The 24,365-nt window shown below is 40.2% G+C and overlaps 3 protein-coding genes and 1 long non-coding RNA gene across 4 annotated transcripts; 1 reads left to right on the forward strand and 3 right to left on the reverse strand.

Annotated features, from left to right (window-relative positions):
* Positions 1-128: 128 nt before the first annotated feature.
* LOC129794336 (dynein axonemal heavy chain 7) lies at positions 129-12,556 on the reverse strand. The gene is made up of 6 exons (XM_055835137.1): positions 12,404-12,556; positions 7,664-12,340; positions 7,286-7,597; positions 2,115-7,218; positions 531-1,876; positions 129-416 (listed from the first exon to the last, which is right to left on the reverse strand). Exons 1-6 carry the CDS (start codon positions 12,554-12,556, stop codon positions 222-224), a joined length of 11,787 nt encoding a protein of 3,928 aa, XP_055691112.1. The 3' UTR covers positions 129-221.
* A 93-nt stretch (positions 12,557-12,649) lies between these two features.
* LOC129792096 (DDB1- and CUL4-associated factor 8) lies at positions 12,650-16,559 on the reverse strand. The gene is made up of 5 exons (XM_055830843.1): positions 16,340-16,559; positions 14,976-16,184; positions 14,589-14,906; positions 13,269-13,506; positions 12,650-13,191 (listed from the first exon to the last, which is right to left on the reverse strand). Exons 1-5 carry the CDS (start codon positions 16,459-16,461, stop codon positions 12,931-12,933), a joined length of 2,148 nt encoding a protein of 715 aa, XP_055686818.1. The 5' UTR covers positions 16,462-16,559; the 3' UTR covers positions 12,650-12,930.
* A 647-nt stretch (positions 16,560-17,206) lies between these two features.
* LOC129792107 (probable chitinase 2) lies at positions 17,207-23,043 on the forward strand. The gene is made up of 5 exons (XM_055830883.1): positions 17,207-18,069; positions 18,946-18,981; positions 19,050-19,178; positions 21,769-22,268; positions 22,335-23,043. Exons 1-5 carry the CDS (start codon positions 17,946-17,948, stop codon positions 23,007-23,009), a joined length of 1,464 nt encoding a protein of 487 aa, XP_055686858.1. The 5' UTR covers positions 17,207-17,945; the 3' UTR covers positions 23,010-23,043.
* Positions 20,397-20,866, reverse strand: LOC129792152 (uncharacterized). Its single transcript, XR_008750781.1, has 4 exons — positions 20,798-20,866; positions 20,671-20,738; positions 20,542-20,608; positions 20,397-20,484 (listed from the first exon to the last, which is right to left on the reverse strand). It is a non-coding gene; the product is annotated as an uncharacterized LOC129792152 (long non-coding RNA).
* Positions 23,044-24,365: the final 1,322 nt, after the last annotated feature.

Consider the following 24,365-nt stretch of genomic DNA (forward strand, 5'->3'; position numbering starts at 1 on the left):
GGTGGGAAAAGTGAGATAATCCATGCGACAATTTGGAAGAAGAAGACATCAAGTGGCCATCGAGATTCTTTAATGTTTTTATCTTATCGCCGTGTACAGTATACGCGTCCCAATTCACACAAAACGCGGGTTTTACGTTATTTATTACGCAATTTTCATATAAATATAAAATAAACGAAAAAAAAGACAGAATTCTCGTGAGTGCATCCACGTGGGGGTGCTTAGTCGTTTGTCTGGCATACAAGAGCAACGCTTCGTTTAATCCAGTGCGATGACTTCCTATCGGTGGGTAGGAGGATTGGAAGAATAAAATTTGATGAATGTCCAGCAGTTGAGAGTTCCCCTCGCCTATCCATTGTCCTGTACGTTGGACACTTGTAGCGAGTCCCCAATTTTAGATTTTCACGCAAAATTGGCTGCAAAAAGAGGAAAAATTCATAATATTAGCAAAGGACGCCATGAGAGCGTCCCCTCATGTGCTTGAAGCGCCTCTAGTGGCAGATTTCAACGTAATTTCCACCATATTTCACCTGAAGATTAATCCTTGGCATTGGATCAATGAGAATTTTAGCTTCTTGCTCATCAAGAAGCTTCTTCTCTGCATTCCATTTAGCTCCTTCCAGTAAAAGTCCCGAAATCTTCACTCCCATCATGGAAGATTCCTCTTCGGCATCCTCCAGAATTGTGTGATCGAAAGTCAGCTCATCAATGGGAATTCCGCACCTCCTTGCGTGATTCTGTAGTATTCCCGTGAGGAAGGTTTGTGTGAAGAAAAAGCCCGGAAGCCAGAATGTTTCCGGAGTACCGGATGTAGCCCATTCCCCAAACCACGTCAATCTCTCCAGCAAATCTTCAATGTACGAACCAACGGGTTTAAGGCTTGGGAATGATTTTTTTTGCCAACTTCGGGGAATTTCTCCATTTTTTAGACTCTTAGAGATTTTTTCAAGTCTCGGTGTGAACACGCCAAAACCACCAACTGCATCATCAATCTCACGGCATGTTGTGCGAATTTCCTCAAGAAGAGCATTGAATTTCTCCAGCTCCTGCATTAACACCGTATTCAGGGATTCATGGTAGTCTGTTTGGAATTTCACGGCAAGGACTTCCAAATCAAATAATTCCGGAAGACGCTTCTCTATTCCCCTGACAATTTCAACTAAACTCTCTTGAGCCCTTTCAGGGGTTTCATCATCTGCCGTTCCTAGAGTCATTGTTAGGCATTTTAGGAGGATTTTCGACATTGTTAAATCCTTGAAGATCCCCGCATTCATGTGCAAACCATAGACTTCCGTTGATGGGTCATTTGGGATATTCTTCTCAATGTGCTTAACAATGTCACGATGCTCAAATTTGGTGGGAATTGCAAAGGCAGCACTTGTGTCGGAAAATTTGTACGTTACATCCTTCACTACGTTTTCATTGAAGTAATCCTCAAGGAGTGTCCCAATGACTCTTCTATCCCACTCATCTGTTACCCTTCCACCGTAGTTGCATTCAGCCGTGAGATAGGCCACCGTCTCAAAGGGAATCTCTGCAAATTCATTAATAAACATCTGCAGTTGCTTCACAGAAATCTGAAAATCTGTCTCATTGAACCCATAAGGGATATTCCATCCCATTGGACCGAACTTCCGACGCTCCTGCACGACAGCATGGAAGAAACATAGCCCATAGAGGAGCTTTGTGAAGGCTTTGTACTTATCGGGGCATCCCGTGTAGAATTGTTCATTATTCATTGGTTCGGAATTGTAGGATCTCAAGAGATTTTGCTTTAATCCTGTTGGGGGTTCATTCGTCATCTTCACGCCGTACTGCAGAAGAGTCGGTGGAAAGTTCTCAACTGGGTAGCTTGTCAACCAGAGGCGGAAAGTCACTGAAAGTAGGTACCGCAAAAATGTCTCTTTGTTAAAAATCTTTTTGTAATTTAATTCTCAAACAGAAGCTGAGAAGATGAAAAAGAAATTTGAGAGACTTCATTATGTCGATTAAAGAATTATTCTAAATTCTATTCTTTACAAGAAAATTCTCACGATCTCGAGAAAAAGGTCTCAATCTTTTAAAAGAAAAAACTTATTTAGCATTAAAAATTCCAATAAATGCGCATAACTTACATGCAGTATTGTGAACATCCATATCCTCCCATATTTGCTCAAGTGTCGGCAACCAAGATGTGGCTAAATGGCAATTCTGCAGACAAACCCACGTCCCGGCTTTTTGGGCATTTCTTATGAGTTTTTCCGCTATGGGTCCCTGACCTTTTCCCATTGACACCGTCTCGAACGCCTTAATAAATCCCATTTTCTCCGCATGCAACGTCAGGGCGCCAATTGGATCAGCTCCGGGGGAAAGGATAAAAATCAGTGGCATAAGACAATTGGCTTCCTCGAAGGATTTCGTAATGTCAAAAGCTGGTGGTCTCACGTAGAGTGGTCCCATTTCACAGGCTATAAACTCCTGAATAGCCACAGCAGTTTTATCGGGGCGTATGGTATTGAGAACGAGGAGTTTCTCAAAACGATTAATCTTCCCATCCCAGGAGCGTGGGAAAGGAGCCGTTTGGGGATCTGTCGTATCATAGTACTCCTTCCATTCATCCATGTTCACTTTGAAGTCCTCAATGAAGCCCCTGAACTCCTCCATTTGCTCAAGTTGCTGAAGGTGCAACCACAGTTTGTCCCCGATCCAACTTGGAGCAGGATTCTCCAGTGAATCCTTAATGGGTTTCCCACCTTTCAGGAGAAAATTGTACTGCTCCTGATTTATTTGATTGCACATAATCATAATTTTCGTTGTGAGGATGAATGAAAAGAGAAGTTTATCCTTTTCAAAGATTGACCGACAAACATTCGTGTAGAGATTGTGCGTGATTGTGTCCATAAGGAATTTCAATCGTCTAAAGATATCCTTTGACTTGTTGGCATTTTCAATGGAGAAAATGTAGAGATTTATGTACCATCCCAGGGAGAACTGGTACATTGGATCAATATTCGGGAGATCCGTAATGCAGTAGTAGAGTACGGAGGAGTGTGAAGCTACAGCACGATAGCTAAAGCGAAAAGCTTCAATTTCTCGTTCAGTCTTCTTCGATGTCAATTGTTTGGCTTTAATCTTCACCGAGAGAACTTTGGAGTCATCGAGAATCTTTATAGCACGTTCATCTTCAAGAATATCCCCTTTGCTCGTTGAAAGAGTCTTCAGGATACTATCTTCAACTTCCTTTAGAACCTTTTGATTCTCTGCACCCTCCAAAATCATCTTCTGTCGAAGTTCCTGCAAATCCGGACGTTCTTTTGCCACAACAATCCCCAGCAATTGATCCTCCAGTCCCTGAAGGGTTAAGGAAAAATTGATAATTGTCACCTTATTGACAACTTCCGGGAGGTAGTGGGGATTGCGGGAATTTGAAGTTAAGTAGAGACGAAAATTTGAATTAAATTCAATAACATCCGATCCCAGATCAATGAATTCCTGCTCATCGCGGAAGAAGGTGTGTTTGAAGAGAATGGGATTCAATTGGACTTCCAGGTGATTTTTTATACTCTCAATGAGACAGGGTGTTCCCAATTGAATGCAATCTGCCAAAAGTGTCATGTAGTTCGATTGAGAGAATTTAACAACGCGCAATCCATTGGGCTTCTCGAGGGTTTTTATCCAACTATTTGCCTGACTCTGAGGGTCAATGAATAAGCTGTATCGACTTGAATTATCCATTATTGTTGCATTCTCAGCTGAAAAGGAATCCTTCGGCAATCCGGCAATACTCCAATTTTGCAATTTAATATCCGATCCCAAAACTTCGGTGAATTTGAATGGTACTGAGCAGGGAATACTGAGAGTTAGGCACAGTGCATGCCATTCACATAGTGCTCGCTTCCTGTAGGCAATACTAAATGGAGCTAGGTATGCGATAAATCCGCAGGACATCAGGATATCTCCTGCAAGATTATTGTAGAGCTTCTGAAGATTTTCCGAAGCGAGCGTCCAACGATTTTTCTCACCGCCCAAACTTGCGATTAAGCTCTCAGCTCGTTGAAGTTTATTCTTACAAACATCCACTTCCATCTCAACCCGCTGCATCTCGCGATTTGCTTCTGTTAGTTGCTCATTGAGCAGCTGAACCTTCCGCTCCAATTCATCAGCCATCTGCCGCTTCTCATTGAGAATCTTCAGCGTGTCTGCGTACTCCTTTTCAGCCACCTCCAGGCGCGTTTTCTTCGGAGCCACAATTTTTGCCACTGAGTCATACAAATCCATTGCAATGATCCACTTGCAGAGCCCCTCAGCTGCACTTGAAGCTTTCAGCACAATGTGTGGCTGAAAGTCTTTGTGCGGGATAAAATCCTTTCGGATCTTCTTCATAATATCCACACCAATGTTATCCTTATCGAAATCCTTGAGCGACTGCAGGAAACCCATATCTCCAAGGATTCTCTTGCTAGGTCCCCAGTAGTCAATGATCTTCTTCCCTGTTGCGGGATCATTTATTCTATCCGGCGGAACACCTTTGATGACACATACCGCCGCCATTACGAGCTTTACAACCTCAGGGGGATTCTTCATGGACTTCACGAGGGTAATATCAGCAGGTTTGAGGGTATTCAGAGCCTGAATAGCTTCCTCGAGAATCGGTATAGCCTGTGCTAGATCCTTCTCGCACTCATCCTTCAATTCCTGCGCAACAGCAGCTTGTGCATTGGCACTAACTTCCTCCTTCTTCACATGTTCACTCGCTTCACTCGCCTCAATTGTCTTCTTCTCAATTTGCTTCATCATTTCACGTGAATTTTCAGCCATAATTATCAATTTTGGTTGCAATTCATTGAGATCACACTGCATGATCGCCACTGTATTGGATGCCTGTACCAATGTTTCCAATCCTGCCTCATAACGCTTTGTTGATTCGAGAATTTCCTTTTGCTTCTTCTCCATTAAATCCCTAAAGGATCTAATGAGTTCAATGTAGCATGCTGATGTAATGTGAATTATTCGACTTGTTTCACGGAAAAATTCACCGGAAAATTTGGTTGCTGTCAAGTGGAAATGCTTACAAGCAACTACAGCGGATTCTTTGATTGCCGCCGGAATATCAATAGCCTGCATGTAGCGTACGGCAACCATTTCCAATGCTTCCGGTGGCCAATCCTCGTACCAATCGATAGTGCAGCAATTCACAAGGGACGGATAGAGTCGCACTCGTGTTCTCAGGGAGTCCCCAATGGGGCTGAAACAGAGAACAATGTGCAAACGCTGCCGGCAGCGATTGACGAAGAAGCTGAACACCTGTAGGGGGCTAATGTCGATATTCCTATTCCCACCTTGAGCATCAAGGCGTACCATTTCAAGGATCTCCTGACGCTCATCAATCCCATAAATGTTGGGCACCTCTCCGAGATTCAAAAGGCAATCAATGTCCTGGAGAAAGACCTCAAGATTCACCTGACTGTCCGTAAAGAGGAAGATTGTGTCTTTACCCAAGCCACCGGCTTCTCTCAAAACAATCTTGAGATCCCTACGCCAATCTTCTAACCCGTATTCTCGTGTTATATGTGGCTGGAAGACATTTTGCTGACAAATTCCCGCTGCAACTTTCGTCAAGCTCTGCCTTCCGGATCCACCAATTCCCACAAGAAGACAACTCCCTGCGGGAACTGTTAAAACGCGACAAATCTTATTGAGATGCTCAAGAGCATACCCAAATAGGACAATATCCAATTTAGCTGTATGCTTGGAATTGTACTGCTCCAAGCTAGCCAGAGCGAGATCTTTTAGTGAATTTAAATCCGGAATCTCTTCGTATTTTCTCTCCTCAAGTGGCGTGTTCAAATCCAAATAGGAGGCAAACATGAAATTCCTCAGATCATTAAGTACTAAATCCTCACTTCCCTCCTGTCGGTATTCCTCGAAGATTGTTGAGAGTTTCTCCGAGAAATGTTCTTCAGCTGTAGTTGAAATTTTCCCAAAGAACCAATATCGATCTCTGCTATCCGTGAGACGATCACAGAAAGTTCTCATTGTTTCATGAAGCCAAATTTTTGGGAACATTTTCTTATTGTCAACGGATTCCTTGCGGAGTAGGGAACAACCTGAGATGACTCTCGAAATATCACGAAGATTGAAAATATAGTGAGATTTCTGTGGTGTTGGTCGTAGGATTGTTGAGGCAATCCTGTAGATGTGAAGTGTTGCAGCTACCATGCTGTTAACGGATGCCACAACATCTGATGCATGACCACGCGTCTTGAGTCCATTGAGGAGGATTGCGGAAAAGATCCTACTGAGGGATTCTTCGGAGAAATTATTTATGGAGAAGATGTTAAAGTGCCGAAGAACACGTTGGTAGACAACTTGACGAGATCCCCCCGGAGGGCCACAGGCACAAATTAGCAGAATATCTCTCAAGGTTATTCTATCTGGACCTGTGTGCCAGAAGGAATGATCAAAATACTGACGAAGAAGCTCCAGAGGTGGTTGAGCTTCGTATTCATCTTTTGCCGGCATATTCATGTCGTCCACAAAGATAATGGCTGTCTTTCCCCTTGCAGCTCCATACTGCCACCGTCTCTTCTTCACCAATTTCGAAAGGATCAACTCCTGCGTATGTCCTGCAGAAATCATCACTGTAAACGTTACAAAGGACGGCGTAAATGTTTCCGGTGCAACTTTGCTCATTAAAAAATTCTGTATGAAGAAACTCTTCCCAGTTCCCGTTGGGCCAGTTAGCAAGAAGGGCTTCTTGTTCTTAATTAGCAGCTCAAAGAGGTATGAGTACCTTGCTGTGTCAATTGTTGGCACCTGCATACCTAAAGGGGTTGTTTCCGGTTCCATCCTCCGCACAATATCCGGCCAATACTTCCACATTCCTTTCTGCTTAAAATGGTAGCAGTACTCAACAAGGAGACCTTCTGTCGGCAATGTCACCTCTATCCGTCCCACACTCTCAGGCAATGGGCTATCTTCGTCATTTCGCCATATTTCGCGGAAGAAAGCATCAAATTTAGAACGTGATGTTGCATCCAAAATTCCTGCTAAGCCCCAAAAAATTGCCATAACTGTTGCAGCTTGAAACCACGTTGAGAGATTCTTTGTAAATTCCTCCGAACTATCTTCACATGCTTCATTCATGAACATCTCAAAGAGATTCAGCGTACTCATGATGAGATTCATTTCCCCAGGCTGAAGGAATTGCTTGCAGTGCCGCTCGAGAAATTTTAAGCACTGCAACAAAGCAATTATTAATGAATCTTTAATTACCCAAATGGGAGATTGAATTGAGAGGGCTTACAAGAGGAAAAATCCACGTGAAAAGATCAAGGATGAAATCTTTATTCCCTTCCATCCAGGCAGGATTGCATCGATTAGTCCAGGAGCGTGCAAGAACTTTCCATCCTAGTGCTTTAGGGTCCATAAAGACCATTCCACAGCGAGAGATCGTAGCTGGGGAAACATGCTCAACTGTCATCACTTCAAAGATCATAATCATATTCTTTGGCATCTCGATCACTTCGCCGGAAGTTAAGCATAACTTACGGTTGTCATCAAGAACAGTGTTTATATTCTCAATCCAAATTGCATCAACAGGTCCATCATAGATTACCTTAAAAAAATCCAATTTATGCTCAATTTCTAAAAGACAAAGTGACAAGATTCCTTAAAGACTTACCCATTTCCAAGAATTACTTTTCTCATGACAAAATTGCCGGAAAATCTTTGAAATAATCCCATCTGTCCACTCATTTGTAGCTCCAACAAATTTCCCATAAAGTTCATTTATCGTCACACACTTTGGATTTAAAATCTCAATCAAGACATTCTGATACTTTGCTGTATTTTGTGCGGAAAGAATCTTTAGTGTATCAGATAGAACACGAAGGCAGGAAGTTTTCCCTGAGAATGGTTCCCCCAGAATCATCATCCCGTGCCGAATAGTCATCATTTCATAAATTTGTTGTGTTTTCTTCAAGAAAACCTCCTCTGGTTGAAGATTTCTTTCCTGACAAACTACCCTGAAGGCCTCCTCGAAGGCTGTTCGATTTTCTTCCGGAATTACTTTACCGGGAAATAAGTCCTTCATTATATTTTCAAAAAGAGGAATATCATAGGAGACAAATTTCGGAAGATTTACATGCAAAAGAGCTCGATAGAGAAGAAGTTCTTCATCTTCCTTCTTATGGAGTTTTTTGAGCTTCCCACAGGCTACGATGACACTCTTAATAGCCCTCATTCCGTAGTCGTAGTGATGCTGAGCTGACAGCTGCTCAGAGCATAGCCGGTAGATTGTAGCAATTTTCCTAGCTAGCTTCTTAGCTTCGTGAAATCCGTAGGAAAAGAGAGAAACTTCTCCGATAATTTTGTAGTCTGGAATCATCATGGCAACTGTCCGGAAGAGTGTTCTGATGTTATCTGGCAGTTCAGATCTACCAATGTAGCCTGGATTCATTGTAACACAAACGTAGCATGATGGTTTTAGTGGGAGTTCCAAGCCATCGAATGAAAATTTGCACAATCTCGCCCGAATAGCTTGTATAATTGTATATATCTGCTGTGCAATGACGGACAGAACTTCCAATTTAACCCTGTTAAACTCATCGAAGCATATCCAAGCACCTCCGGATGCGACTCCTTTGAGGAATCTCCCAACAATTGTAAAGTCCAGAGAATCGGAACAATTGAAAACTTTGCAGTGAATTGCAATTGCCTTAGCGAGATCCTTGCACGTTTCCGTTTTCCCACTACCAGCTGGACCCTCAGGGGCTCCGAATAGGTGCAACTGATGCCCGGCAATCATTGTTCTGTGGCAACGATCTGTCAACGGAGTCACCACCAATCGGTCGTGATTCCCCAAATATTCATATCCAAATGCTATTTTTGCATTTATAATATTTAAAGAGACTTCTCCGTGGAGGAGGTAGTATCGTAGCTGTGCTAGCCAGAGAAATTCATCAGCAGATACCAGAGATTTCTCCTGGAGCTCCCTGTAGACATCTCGGGAGTGAACATCCAAAACAATCAAGGATTTCAGGACAATCCACTGCAGTGGTGTTAAATCTGAAGATCTTATCAAATCAACATTCTTCGTGAGGACCTCTTCATGCTCCTTTAATTTATTCCTGATCATCTGCACGGGATTGTCTGCCCTAAAGCAACCTTCAATGTCAAAAGTCCAAAAGATTTTTTGGCAACACAGCACAACCATCTGTGGCCACTTGAAAATCCATTCTGAGCGATTTGTTTGGGAAATATCTTTAAATGCTTCCTGAATTTGATCTTTAACTGCCTTTATCATTTCTCTCTCAACCTCCCAAAGCCATTTTTCAACACTCCCGCGGGCATTTTGCGTTGAAATCTGTCGCAGTAGTTCAATCCTCTCTCCAAGATCGCTACGAATTTCTCTTATATTCAATTCATCGTCAAAGGAAAGTCTATCGATGCCTTCGAAGCATTTTTTCAGGAGGTGCGATTCAACTTTTACGGGATCTTTGGTCTCTGACAAGATCTCCAACATTTCATCATTTGAGAGGAAGAAGAAACGTGAGAAGAACAGACGTTTCCTATCGAGATATCCATTAACTCCCCACGTGATGGTATCCAGCTTCTTATTGGCATCTTGTAGATCCTCAAGAAAACCTCCAATTGGTGCTGTTTTCATTACTTCTGCTTCATCAAGGATAATCTTCATGTATTTGTGAAAGATTCCATCAACTTCTCTGAATAAATCTCCTTCACTTTCAATTTGAGCAACAATATCAGGAGCTGAGAAGATTGGCAGGAAGTAGAGCCAAAGCATCTGTACCCTTAGCCACTGTTCAATTGTTGAATTAACACGTACGAGTTTAGAGTACCAAGCTTTCACCTCAACTTCGCACGGCTTTACAAAGGCTGATCCTCTCATGGCGAGAGTTTTGTTAATGTGATCTCCCAGCAATCCCTGAATGTCCTCCACACCGGTAAGGATTGTCAGAGATGTATTTTTGAATGAGCCAATTTTGAAGCAAACACCTGACCATTCTTCAATCATTCCCGTGAGATTTTGTTGCAGCTGCAGCTCCTTGTTTGCCCCAATGCTGATAATCTCAAAATCACCCAATTTATCCTCAAGTTTGTAGTCTATAAATTTTCTCAGTGTTGTCCCAGCATCGGGTGTTAAATCAAAGCCAACCATCTGCGACATTTCATTCCAATGCCTCTCCCGTAGAGCAGGATTGCAGATTATCTTAACAATCTGCACTCCCAGGCCGAATTCTTGAATCCAACTAATCATTTTATGACAGAGTTTCAGTGGAACTGGATGCTTCTCAACCGATGGATCCTCCGTTTGCCCGCGAAATTTGCAAATTGGATTCCCAATAAGGTCAGCCTTAATGCGATTATGATAGTACTTCTGAGTCTCTTGGAATTCCTTGAGGTACTCCTCAACAGTCCTTGCGACAAAGTCTGGTTCGAGGTACTCAAATGGTCCATCCATCCATACGTAGAAGTGACGCAACCACTCAATACAGAGCTTCATGAGTTTCGTGAAAGGAATCACAAAATTCTTGATTGCATCGAGGACGGGATAGGTTGATTTAGGGAACTTGAACAGCTTCTCCTCCTTATTGAGCCAATCAACGTAGTTCTCGAATATTTTGAGATTATCAATGATATTCTGCAGTAATCCGTAGTATTCTCTGAACTTCTCCGTTTCACACATATCGTCAATTATTGACAGGCTTGGTAGCATCTCGGCAATGTCTTCATTTAGCTTCTTTGCAACATTCTGCAGATGTTCTTCGAATTGGAATTTGTAGAACTCCTGCAGTTGGGCGTTCTGTTCGAAGACATCGTCAATGTTGTTGTACCAGTTAATTGTGGCGATCTGTGCTGCTAAGTGATCCTTGGAGAGTTCCTTGAATTCAAGGAGAGTCCCTCCGATCTTCAAGCACTCCTCAATGCGATCCTGCAACTCCTTCATTTGCTGCGTCTTCACGTACACCATGTACTCGGCCGACTCCAACAGACTCTCCGTTGATTTTGGAATCTCAAGAGCCTTCCGTTTAATCTCAACGAATGTTGCACAAATATCATCACACATTTTCCTGTGTGACGTCACAATGTGATCAGTGATCTTATCCACGAGATTATCAGCAATCTCCCGAAGACTCTGGATCGCCTCGAATTGATTGAGAGTCATAAAGTCAAAGAATTCCCGGAGTATGCATCGTCTGAGCTTATCAATGAAGATTTGAATTGTTTCAATTTTGCTCAAATATTCATCAAATGTGTGAATAACTTCCAAAAAACTCTCAATGGAAATTCTAGTTTCGGGATTTGAGAGAAACTTATATTCATCCTGAAAGCTCGACAAGTACAGGATAACTGGAGAGTAGGCCTTCTCCAGGACCTTGTTCAATTTCTCATGAGCTTCCTTCATGTAAATCTCCCCAACGCTGATCTTCAAGTATTCATCGTGATTCTTAAATAATTCTGAATCAACTAAAATCTCCAATGAGGTCAAATTTGTTCCTATTTCCGCAACATCATCCAACATATCGTGATAGACTTTGAAGATCTTCTCCAGCGTTGGGTACAAATCGATTGATTTCTCGCAGATTAGGCTCACCTTTAAATAGGGAATTTTCTCACGATCTCCAATAACTTCGCAAATGTGGTTTAAGGTGCGAATTTTAAGTTCAGTTATTTGACGATTAATCAATGTTGTGGCGCACTGAAGGATTCTCGGAAGTTCCACACGGCTAATGACTTTCTTCTTGTAGTACTTCAGCATAACTTTTACAATCTTCGGGTACCAGAACTTCTTGAGAAATTCCGCATTTGTGTACAAATCCTTTCGAGCCTTATTCTCTAATTCATCCAGAATAATCTCCCCCAATTTCCGGTAGCGCGATAAATCATTCAAAACATCCGGAAAGTCCAAATTGGCAAAGTGCACAATGCAACGAATGTAGGGTGCGGTGATGAGGAGATTCTTGGAGATTTGCTTGCGATTGTGAAGGAATTGCCGATAGTTCCTCGTGCGTCCTTTAGCTTTCAACCGGAATTCCTCTCGTGGCGGCACAAATTCCCCCTCCTTCGGCACTAGGATCTTCTGAATGCTAAAAGCACGAATTATCTTATCATAATCCTCCCGAACTTCCTTCATGTAGTCCTCAACGGCATTTGGGTAGCGTTTTCTCAGCCTCTCAGGGACATACTCAATGATTTTCTTCTCAGTTCTGTGAAGAATTTTCGGGATTGGAGCACTATTGGCATACATATAGAGCTGCTGTCTTATCTTATCCTGCCTCTGGGGCAGGACATCCGATAGATCTTCCGGAATTGTTCGACAAACGCGAATTTTTCCCTTAATAATTTAATTTGAAATTAAGATTAAAATTAAAGACTTCACTACAGTCAGTAAACTCACCAGAGCTGCCCTGTGCTTGAGCATACTGAAATGCCTCCTTTCCCGGATATTTGAGAGCCGGAACTTCATCAATGGATGCTGAGAAAATGCATCATTCTCGTACTTTTCATAATCCCGTGGTGGCTTTATGAGTTTCGACAGATACTTGCTCATTTTTCTTCCTTTTGATTTTTCTTTGAAAAGGAAATTCTCTCACACAGCACCAAAAGTCGGTTCGAAAATTAATTGAATAAACAAAGAAATAAATTTCGTTGCTACCCCGTGAATAAATCGATTTATTAGCCCACAGTTGACTACATATGTATATATAAACATCTGTGTAGGAATTTGAGTTATATGCATGTACTCATATGGATTATATCAATAATTTTTTTCAACTCTCTTTCGAGATTAGCAAAGAGGAGGACAAGAAGGGGGAGGGAGGGAGATAAAACAAGGAGATTAATAGACACAGGACGATTCATCTATAAGAAACTGCGTGCGTTGTGATCACTGCAACGGGTGCTGGAAGGATGCTGTCACATCTCCTAGGATGGAGCACATGGGAGTGAGCGCAAATTGTCCGGATCCAGATCACTGCCCAAATTTTGAATGTCATCATCGCTATCCGATGACGAGGCCAACTCACTGACATTTGGACAGTAGTTTGGATCACGTTCACGACGATTCCTCAGGCATTGCCTCACGAAGAATGTTATCATGCGATCATCGAAGATATCCTCACCAACAACATTGCGACATGTTAGATTGCGGTGGACACATTTCTTCAGCCCCTCGAGCTTTGGCTCCTGCAAATAAAAATGAAAACAAAATTGCCATTAAATCCATCTTTAGAGCAACCAGAAATCTCCTTTTGAATCCTTACATTCTCATTAGATGGCATCCAAACTTTGATATCATGATCAAGGCCCGAGGTGGCAAGAATTGGGAAGGTTGGATGGGGTTCGAGCACATTGACAACCCCAGTCTCATCACCCGGCATCCACTGCACAATAGTCTCAGTATTCTTATCCCAGAAGAAGCAATTCCCACAGTCACTTCCGCTCATAACAAACTCCGAACGTGACCCAAAGAAATTAACACCCTTAATTGTGGAGCTATTACTGCAAAAGAAAACATCAAAAATCCCATTTTAGACGTTTTCCAGAGATCATATTGTTACCATTTCTAGGGGTTTCACCCGAAGACTTCGGGTTTTGGGGTATGATCTCCGAGCAAATTGAAGTTTCTACACTTATTTGTTTCAAGAACAATTGGATGAGCTTCCAGGAAAGTGCTATAAGTGAGTTGAAGTTGTGAAGGCAACCTGTCCATTGAATCAGAAAGTTTCTAAGGTATCTTAGGAACTTCCTTTTCAACACCCGGCTGATCTTTGATGCCATCTTTGGGCCAAAGTCTGAGTTTATAAAAATGCTTCACTTCTTTTGACCCAAAGATGACATCAAGGATCAGCCGTGTGTAGACAAGGAGGTTCCTAAGATTCTTTAGAAACATTCTGGTGCAATGGGCAGGATGACTACACAATTTCCAGCCACTTATAGAATATAAACTATATAATTTAGAAAGTTTCGGTTTTTTCTAGCTAATGGAAAATCGTCTGAAGTCAGATCTGAGTTTTTCTAAACCAAAATAAACTTCTTTAAGTTAGACCAAAGTTTTCTTCAAACAAGGTTTAAGTTTTTAAAGTCAGTCCTAAGATTTTTAAGCAAGACCTTTGTTGTAGACTAGAATTAAGTTTTTTTAAGGTCAGGCTTTTAAGGTTTAAGGTTAGATCAGGCTGAACTGAGTCTAAAAGAATCTTAAAAGTCTGACCTAAAGGAACTAAGGTTCGGCTTAAAAAAAAGGCCTGGCTTAATAAACGGCTTAACTATGTTTCTCAAGTCAGGCTTCAGTTTTTAAGTCAAACTTACATTTTTTTTCTAGGCTAGACCTTATTAAAAAAAAAAACTTTAAATTAAAACTGAAGCCTGTTTTAAGTAAACTTAACCCTAGCTTAAAAAACTTAGACCGATCCTTTATACTAAAAAAGTTAGCGAAAAAAACGAAACCTACAATCAAAAATCGACTTAATTTTTTTTTAATTTTACGGACATTTAAAAATTTAGGGGGTAGGTAAATTTCTCCGGTTCAGAAAGTAAAGTGAGGTGGTAACCCTAAGAGATCAGGATGAAATCTTTATACGTACTCATGTCCCTGGTATTTGTGCAGATATGATCCAGGTGTTTGGTATTTGTTGTCAAACAAGTAGACATCTTCATCGCTATAGGACGCAAGGATTTCCGTGCCAATCCAATTGTAGACGGCGCACGTTATGTAAATTGTGAAGGGCTTCTTATTGGCCAGATGTTCAGGACTTAGAATTTTTACAGCATTCTTTGCATTGCGGCGATCGTATACACGGACAAACTGATCGCGTCCACACACGCAGAATTCTTGATTAATCGGATGGGAAGAAATGCTGTAAAGCTGAACGCGACGATTGTGGGCTTTAATTGTCACGAGCCTGTTAAAGATCGGGCACAGTCAATTTAGTAAAGAATTCCGTAAAAACAAAACAGATCAAAACACTCACTTTTCTCGCTTATTTCCATCCCGCAGGTCGCATCTGATCACATTTCCATCCTCTCCAGCTGATAGAATTTCAAATGGTGACGTAGCCGGCAAGGCGACCTTATGAACGGGTCCCAAGTGTTTGATGAGCAACGTACTGATGGGTTTGTCACTCCCCGGAGGCACTTCGTGGTGTCGCACCGTGCCATCCCTGGCACTGGAGATAATGTGCAAATTCCCCAGCTCCATGAACTTGGTCTGGAACACATTTGATGTGTGACCACTGTCGAAGCTGAAGGTTTTCTCATCTGGGGATGACCATTTCCACAGGATGATCTTGAGATCATCAGAGCCGGAAACAAGGAGATTGCCGGAGCGATTGAAGTTGAGGCAATTGACACAGCCCTCGTGCTCAGTGAGCTTTTTCATGAGTTCCAGACGCTCAACGGCATGACGGGAGCCCCCGAAGCGCCGTTCAAACATCTGCGTGGAGCGTCCAGCGAGGGTTTGTCTACCGCGCCCTGTTAGCCCTTGCTGGCGGTAGATAAGCTCGGGGATTGAGCACCATGTGTGTGGGGGCTTAGGCCACGTCAGGAATTCCGCCTTGTCGTCTGAGATGGCGTATTCGTGTGACTGTACCGACGACTGGGAACTGTAGACGTCGTTGTTGGCGTCATTATTGTCCGTGTAGTCCGATTGCTGGAAGAGGCTCCGCCCAAAGAGCGATGGGGACGATGATGAGCTTCTCGAGGCACTAGTTCTCACAGATCTCTGCTCCTGATCACTACTCAGGGCATCCACATCCATCCGAGCCTCACGCACGGGGCTGGATTCACGCTCTCGGCGTTCTTTGCGCTCTACAAAACGCTGCCGGAACGTTGTGGTGCCCTCGTCGTCGTCCGACGATGAGGGTGTTGGGGAGCAGAAGGAGCCGACAAATGAACGAAACCTCGGAGAGCGATAATTTCTGTTTGCGTGCTTTGTCTTCGCCACGGTGGGCGACTTTGCGGGCCTCGCTTCGGCCTCAGCTGCAGCTGTACTCGTTCCGGAACCACTGGCGCATCGTCCGCTATCCTCACTCGTGCCAACGGCTGCAAATTTCGAGGATGAACTCACGGATGACACAGCTGTGGAGGTCGAGGCTTCACCTGCGTCATTGGCCTCACTCCCACTATCCACCTGACTGCTCCTGGCCCCTCCAGATGCCTCCAACGCAGCACACGCACCTCCACTGCAAACAAACAAGGTACATCCATTAATTACCCATGAAATCCTTTGAGAAATTTTGCAGCAATTAACGACGCAAATTATTTGACGTAATTGATGGGAACGATGTAAAAAAAGAGCCTCCTTTTCGGGGACTCCTCATCACAATATAGTTCTCACCTGTGCCCCTCTGTGCTCTGCTCAGCCCTGTCGACGTCTGTGTCACTGAAGCGTGTCCTCTTGGGATTCTGGAGATCCTGCATTTCATCTCCAGAGAGACTTTCTCCAGCTTTTTCGTCCATTTTTCACTTTGTGGGAATTTTTTTATTAGTCGATTTTCTGTCAAAGTTCTTTGCTCTGCGCGAATCAAAACATCTGTCTATCAAAACAATAGTATGCCGATTCTCTGCGGATACAAGTCGGCACTTTTACACTTTGATGAAGGCGGTAAATTCGAATTTTCACAAAATTGCAGATGAAGATTGCAAAAAATATTATTTGTTAATTAATTTCTAATTTATTCAGAATCTTTAAGCAATTCTTTTTAAGTCTTGTTTTAAGCATTTCTTTTAAATTTCTTTGTTGGATATTCTTTATTCTTAGAGATTTTAATTAATTTATTATTTAAAAAATTTCTAAAATTAAATAAATAATTCCAAAATTTCTTGAAATAACTTTTTTTATTCAAAATGTTAGTTCAAATAAATTTTTTTATTGTATTTGTTTAATAAATAGAAATAGTTTTACTGCTCAAATATTTTACTTTAAACATAAATAAATATTATTTAAACAATTCTTTTTCAATGATGCCGCGTTCTAGTTTCTATTGAGCAATACTGTAGCCGCTCTTTGGTATTTTTCCTTCCTCCCTTTCTCCGCTTTTTTTATTTATTCATTGCTTTTTGCATAACGTTAAGCCGAATTTTGCACAAATCCACACAAATTCACTCATTTGTATTTACCTGATATTTACTCACAATCTCCCCACTTCTTCCTATTCTTTCAGGTGGTCAGAGAGCACACACTCGCATGTGAACGACTCACCATTCTCCTCAGTCTACCTGGCTATGTTGAAGCATAAGGTACGTGATCAGAGTCTTTTTCCACACTCGCGCGCGAGATATTCTCAACCCAAGGATTCCTAAGAACACGACAATAGTTTAAAAAAAAAGTAAATTAATTAATTACAAATCCTTGATCAATTTATATGATTCATGTGGCATTCTGTAGCATAAAAATTGTGTGAGAACTTTAAAAGTGAAAGAGAACATTTTCTTATGCTCCATTGAGCTGATCGCGGCCTGATCGTAAAGGCGTGCTTCTTGAGAAAACTAAAAAGAAGAAAAAAATAACAAAGATCTGTCTCACTCTCACTTCTTTGCCATTTGCCCAGCTCTTGAGGAGTGGTGTAGGTAAACCGGTTTAAGGTGCCCTGAGCAACAGAGTAAAAGATCTTAGAAACACGTTGAAGTCACTACAAGAAAAGGAAGCCCAAGAAGTTGGTCAGAATAGTATTATAGGTACTCCTCTTCCAACTCCCGCATTATTGTTTCCCGCGCAATGAATATGCTCAAGACAGCATAGAGTGGCTGTGAGAGCAACCTTGTAATTCTTATCGTGGGATTTGTGTGGGAAAAAATCCTCCAGCACCCCAAGCAGAGACAATTGGATAAAAAGTCTGCATTTTCTTAACTTTTATTGAAAAAGAAGAAAAAAAACTTTCCGTGTGTGTGAATGAAAGTTGTGCGCGATTTTTTATTATTATATTCATTTTCGTGTGCGTTGGATGAAGAAAAGTGAAGGAAAGATGAAGGAAATCTCTGTGTTACTCAATCAACATTTCTCTGTGATCATCTTGGTGGTTTTTTTGCTGGCTAGCAGCGTGCAAAATGTCATCGCCAATGGAACAGGTAAGATTTTGTGTAACATAAGAAGAAATAAAGATCATCTCACGTGCACACAATGAAGACTTATATGGGAGTTTCTTGTGCTGCTGTGTAACGGAATTTTGGGTTGTTTTACTTTAGTAGTGTTGGAGGTTCTTCTTTTGAGAGGGGCTAATCAATTAGGATTGACGCACATTCCGAAAATAATTTTTTTCTTACAATCGGCAGGAATGATTTTTTCATTAATTTAAATAATCTAAAAACAACTTAAAAACCTTTAAAATAATATAAAGATTTTCTTTTTTTTTATAAAAATCATTGGGTCTTATTCAGAGACCAGGAAACTCTTGAAATCTTTGAATCTTGCACTGAAATTTCAAGTGAATTTCAAGGGTTTCTTGGTCGCTGAATAAGGCTCATTATGTCCATCATTTTTTGTTATGCACAACCCCATAAGAATGAACCAAACTCTAAAACCAATATATCTGATTTATGTGCATTGATACGTTACCTTTTGTAAAGGAAAAACAGCAAATGTAGGAAGTCTTCAATTGAGACGTATTGACAACATATTAGCGTACTATTGACGATCAAAAATGGGATAGATTCCTATCTTTGAGGAAATACGTGGGAGTATAACGAGTCTAAATTCTCCTCAATTAAACTCTTAATCATTTTGAATTTATAATTCACGGCATGGCGATTTATTATGACTCACCTTCAACTTTCATATAATTCCCCTCATGAGTTTTATTGTGTGTAGGTACAATATTTTTTTCATACAAATACTTCACGCATTGATTGGTCTGCGGTGGGGCTATTTTGTGAAATTTTTGGTTGTTTTTCTTTATTAAATAATTTTTGATAATTTTCTTGTTCTTTTTTTTAATTCTTCCGCAGGACCATCGCACGACAAAGTTGTGGTTTGCTATATAGGTGAGGCATGACATACATGGTTAATAAATTGCATAAAAGGTTTAATTGATGGAATTTTATGCTAAAAGGCACATGGGCAACATATCGACCGGGTTTTGGATCTTTTACATTGGATCATGTTGATCCGAACCTCTGCACCCACCTGATCTATGCTTTTGCCGGCTTGGACACTGACTCGGATGGAATTAAGGCTCTCGGTAAGGCTTCTGAAATTCTTTTTTTACCATTAACAAACATCTGTGCATTTACAAGAGGAAGTATTGGATTCCTCATAAAAAAAGAAAAAGAAAGAAGGGTTGTGGATGAAATTTTAGTACGCACACCGTCATGCTTCTGTGGTTTACCTCTATATAGTTAAATATTCCTCGAATTCTGATACATTTTGATAGTATTTGACTCACTTTGCAATAATTTTTCCAGAACACGCGGCAAAGAACTTCCTCTTTGTTCTTTTATTTTTTGTTCTTCCTCCTCCTTTGCACTGAATGCGGAAACTTAACATGAATACTTTACGATTTCGCGGAAAGTTTCTTTTAGTTTATCAGAAGAATTTGCAATACATAGTTTTCTCGAGAAATTCTTTCAAAATAAATTCGGAAGAAACATTTTATTCAAAGTTAAGGCCATAAAGAGTTATCTTTTAAATATTTCTTCGCGTATACTTTTGCTAAATGCCTTTGAAATTATTATTTTGAGAATCTCTTAGAAATCTTCCCACGCGCCCATTCAGAGAAATGATTAGCAAATAAGAGGAAATTGATATTTCTCAAAGGCTCTTTTGGCTAATTTTTCTCTGTAAATTTAATATTAAATATTTACACCTGAGTCAATAAAAAAGGATAAGCAATGCAAATTCTTTTGCATGTAATTTTATCACTTGAGATTGTGCTAAATACATCCAATAAAAAATGCATTTTTACAATTTATTTAACAAGCAGTTAAATGGCTTCATCAACAATTCACACGTAATTGAATTTGAATTTATAAACATCGAGAGGTTAGTGAACTCCTTGAAAACTCTTCATTGACGTGGTGTTTGGCTCTTGATTTGGCTTTATGATTGAATTAAATTGAATTAATCGCAAATTTATCGTCTCTCTACCGTCTGCCAGGTGAAGAAAAGCATTTATGTTTGCACATTTAAATAAAAATATAGCGCATTGTATCATTTTTATTTGACGATGGAATTTTTTTATGATCGTTCTTTTACTCATTTGCGCAGATTTATTTTTATTAATATTTCTTTATGAATTTAATTTATCATATATTGAGGTTGAATTTGTCTGAGAAGCGACTTTTGTGCTCTACTTTTAGAGAAATTCTAAAATTTTGATAAAGGACGCGTTAGATGAATTCCAAAATGGCGGAAAAGCAAGATGGCCGTTTGTTTAAAAGTTCGTTTAAATAAACAAGTGTTCGGAATTGAACAAGAACTCTTTATTCATATATTTTTCAGCAAATCGCAAACTTCAGGCAGACCAAGCCGTAGCGTGTAATTTTGGTCTGAAACGAAAACACATTCTAAATCTCACAAATTTAAATCTCCTATCCTAAACTTACTCGAGATAATATCCCTCCTAAATTGGGCTTGCCTGCCTTTCTCTTCACAATAAATCTTCTAATTCCCCTGAAAACAAATTATAAATTAATATTCTAACATTTCTTCATTCCATTTCTTTTGATTCTAACCTCACTGTTGTCCGTGTCTCTCTTCATCAACTTTTCTGGGCGTTTAATTCTTCTTCGCCTAATTTTCCCTGCAATACAGAATCATCTTACTCTACTGATCATTTTCCTAATAGTTTTCTCTACTTACATTCAATATTAATTGGTAAATTTCACAAATAAATGGAGAGCACGCGACAACTTCTACTTTCTTCACTAAAGTTCTTCTATCATAGATCTAACCTGCCTGAAGTATGCGCTACTTAATACAAATTCAAATATTTAAACTCAAACGACTAAAACTAATTTTCAACAACAAGCTATTAATATTTATGAGAAAGCAGTCCAGTCAGCAAAAGCTGCCTGATAAACGCATTATTTTTGATGAATTACTAAAGAGTTTTTGTTTTAAAAATGTCAAATAGAACATTTCTATGTTCTTTAGACAAAAAAAATTGCTCAGAAAAGCGGAAAGATTTTCATTTGCCTCATTAAAAAAAATTAATCTCCATACTTGTTTAAACTTTTTCTTTTAGAGTATAAAATCACAATAAAAGATTCAAATTGACAGTTGAATCACCATATTCTGAATTGCAAACGCCCCATTTCAAGTTGCTGCAATTTGATGCAATTCAACACGATGACTAATGCATTGCACGTTTTTCAATTATGAAATTGATCAAATTATTGGAATTTAATGTTATGTTGCGAAAGAGTAATGATTTTGTCGGTAATAAAATACATCAACACCGTCCAGACGCATTCTATGCGTCAATTATTCTGTATGCGAGATATTCATGTCAAGTTCGCCAACAAATTGCTTCTGAAAAGAAGGATGGTCTCTGCGGAATTCTTGCATTTCAATCGATCAGGTGTCAATTGATGATTTTGCAAAAGAAAACCTTTTGCTTTGGAATTTTTATCTTATTTTTTGTGTAATTGAGGTTAGCTTGTATGTTCGTAAGTCACGCCATTTTGATTTTTTAAATCATAATTAATTTATTCTCTCCATCGAATAATTTTGATCTTTTTTATGTGTCCTTTATTATTATTTAATTTGAATTCCAACTTTACGTTAATTTTCAAACAAATTTGAATTTCAAAACGAAACTTCTCTTGCAGATCCATGGCAGGATTTGAAGGATAATTACGGAAAGGGTGGCTTTGAGAAGCTGACGGCAATGCGCAAGACACATCCCCATTTGAAAGTCACCCTAGCCATTGGGGGTTGGAACGAGGGTTCATTAAAATACTCACAAATGGCTGCAAATCCAGCACGGAGGGCAAAATTCGTTAAGAACGCCGTTGAATTCGTAAAACGTTTCAATTTTGATGGACTCGATCTTGATTGGGAGTACCCAACACAGAGGGATGGTAAGCCCGAGGATAAGGAGAACTTTGTGAGCCTTGTTATGGAGTTGAAGAGTGAATTCCGTAAGCATGATCTTCTTCTTACATCCGCCATTGGGGCGTCTAAGAAGATGATCGATGAGGCGTATGATGTGAAGACTCTGTCCAACTATCTGGACTTTATGCACATCATGTGCTACGATTACTCTGGCAGCTGGGACAAGAAAGTCGGACCAAATGCTCCATTGGATAACAATGGAATCTTGGATATTGTAAGATCTCTTTGCGAGGATTTTTGTCTTTTAAAAAATTTAATTAATCTGAAATTTATTCTATAGAGCACAACAATTTCTCACTTGCTGGCCAGAGGAGCATCCCCGTCAAAGCTAGTCCTGGGACTTCCATTCTACGGCCGTACGTTCATAGCTCAGGGTGAGGGGTACTTTGGTGATCCAACAGACGACAAAGGCTTCCCAGGGCCGTATACGAAGGAAAGTGGATTTATGGGCTACAATGAGATTTGTGCAGCAATTCAAGATCCCTCAGCTGCCTGGACTGTTTCCTGGGACGCAGCTACAGATCAAGCGGTGGCGAGGCAGAAGGGCGCCGAAACGGGTGAAACAAAGGTCGTCACCTTCGACAGTAGCCGATCGATTGCCAATAAAATTCGCTACGCCATTAAGCATAAACTTGCGGGGGCTATGGTGTGGTCAATTGACACTGATGACTTCCTCGGGAACTGCAAGCCGGATAATGAGACATTTGTGGACTTCGTATCGCGACCAGGAGTTAAGTTGACCTTCCCACGACGACCAAAGGGCAACTATCCCCTTCTCAGGACAATCAATGAGGCTCTCGTTGTGGCACAGAGCGAAGCAGATCAACTCCGTGACATCAAGGAGCATGAGAAGGAAAATGAAATACCTCATGGGGCATCAGCTAAAATTACCCAAATATACTTTCTGCCAATTTTTGTGATTATTCCTGTATTCCGCAGCTTATTCTCTTCCTAGGAGGGTGTATATTCAATAAAATTGAAAATTGGAATTTTTTTGTATTTTCTATTAGAAGATGCTTCAACATTATAAAGGATTGAACGGCAATTTGTGGTTGCATTGCGGGGGAAATTGGCAAAATGTCTTATGGTAGACCGAATGTCGCACAGAAGCCACAAGATTGGTGACTTCCTTCACTTTCACCATCCGATTCGCATTTCCTTGGCAAATTACCTCCCATTTTGTGCCAACAGACTGCAATTTGTGGTGACAAAATCATCTTTCTCTCTTCTGTCTTTGAAATCATTCCAAAAAGAAGTAAAAAAAAAACAAAGAAAAGACAAAAAAAAGGAAGAGAAAATTTAGAGAAAATGTTGAAAAGAAAGAAAATTCTCACTTTCAGAAACAGCTGAAATAAAATGCATTTTGTAAATTTAACTAAGAAGACTCTCAAATGGTAATTGAATTTCTTCTTAACATAAAATGGTTACACTGGGCGACAATTTTTTTTTGTGAAAGCTATTAAATATTCTTGTTAAAGGCATCCGGTGTTCGTCAGAGGAAATTCCCGCTCACCCAAGGAAAAGCACAATTTAAGCCAAACAAGCCAAAGCTGTCGAGGCTAAAGTGGCTCTTCTTCAGTGGTTTTGCTTGTCGTTACTTGGGGATTGTCCTCCACTCTCGATGTTCCACACACTCAATAGGATTTTCCGTAGAATTTTCCTTTCCAATTTTTGATTTTTCTTTTTCACTCTTTGTGCATTTGTGTTTGGCCGATATTCTTTGTGAAGCTATTAAATATTTTTCTATTGCTAATTTGGGTGTGTTATTCGAAAGAAAACATTATATTTTTAAGACAGATTTGCTCTTTATGTTTTATTTTGTATGCACGGTAAAACTTTCTTGACATTGAGTCCATAAAAGTTGCTTAAAAGGTTTTCATTTTTCATAAAAGTCGAATGGATCTGGTTAAATGAAGAGAGTTTTTCATTTAAATGTATGAAACAGTTTCGCTAATGTTTTATCGTTTAATAAATCTTCAAACGGAAACTTAAATTCTTTATCGAGTTTCCAAAACATTATCTTCAATTTCCTTTTAACATTCTCAAATTATTCCAACAAAATTATATTGAACAACCCTCAAGTTTCACTGAAGATGTTAAGTTGTTTGCGTAGACTCTTCAAAAGATATATTGCTGCCCGGTGTATTTTTGTGGAAAGCGCATTTTAGGATGTGCCAAGTTGAACATCTTGCATGGAGAGGAGAGGGGTGAGTGAGAAAATTTCAAAGGCAAAGTTAATATTTGCAATTAATAGTCTGTGAAGTGGAATAGGGGTCGTGATGACTCTGTGCAATTTAATGCGATTTTATGC

The sequence above is a fragment of the Lutzomyia longipalpis genome, chromosome 3, assembly GCF_024334085.1.
Source record: "Lutzomyia longipalpis isolate SR_M1_2022 chromosome 3, ASM2433408v1".
NCBI classification, from domain to species: domain Eukaryota; kingdom Metazoa; phylum Arthropoda; class Insecta; order Diptera; family Psychodidae; genus Lutzomyia; species Lutzomyia longipalpis.

Bases quoted from the DNA above. Each gene is read 5' to 3' on its own strand.
- LOC129794336 (XM_055835137.1), bottom strand. From the start codon at position 12,556: ATGAGCAAGTATCTGTCGAAACTCATAAAGCCACCACGGGATTATGAA. The intron at 12,341-12,403 runs GTGAGTTTACTG...TAAATTATTAAG, and splicing joins TCAAGCACAGGGCAGCTCTG to GGAAAAATTCGCGTTTGTCG. The intron at 1,877-2,114 runs GTAAGTTATGCG...ACCTACTTTCAG, and splicing joins GGATGTTCACAATACTGCAT to TGACTTTCCGCCTCTGGTTG.
- LOC129792096 (XM_055830843.1), bottom strand. From the start codon at position 16,461: ATGGACGAAAAAGCTGGAGAAAGTCTCTCTGGAGATGAAATGCAGGAT. The intron at 16,185-16,339 runs GTGAGAACTATA...GTTTGTTTGCAG, and splicing joins CAGAGCACAGAGGGGCACAG to TGGAGGTGCGTGTGCTGCGT. The intron at 13,507-14,588 runs GTACGTATAAAG...TTTCTTTTGCAG, and splicing joins CACAAATACCAGGGACATGA to TAATAGCTCCACAATTAAGG.
- LOC129792107 (XM_055830883.1), top strand. From the start codon at position 17,946: ATGAAGAAAAGTGAAGGAAAGATGAAGGAAATCTCTGTGTTACTCAAT. The intron at 18,070-18,945 runs GTAAGATTTTGT...ATTCTTCCGCAG, and splicing joins TGTCATCGCCAATGGAACAG to GACCATCGCACGACAAAGTT. The intron at 22,269-22,334 runs GTAAGATCTCTT...TTTATTCTATAG, and splicing joins ACAATGGAATCTTGGATATT to AGCACAACAATTTCTCACTT.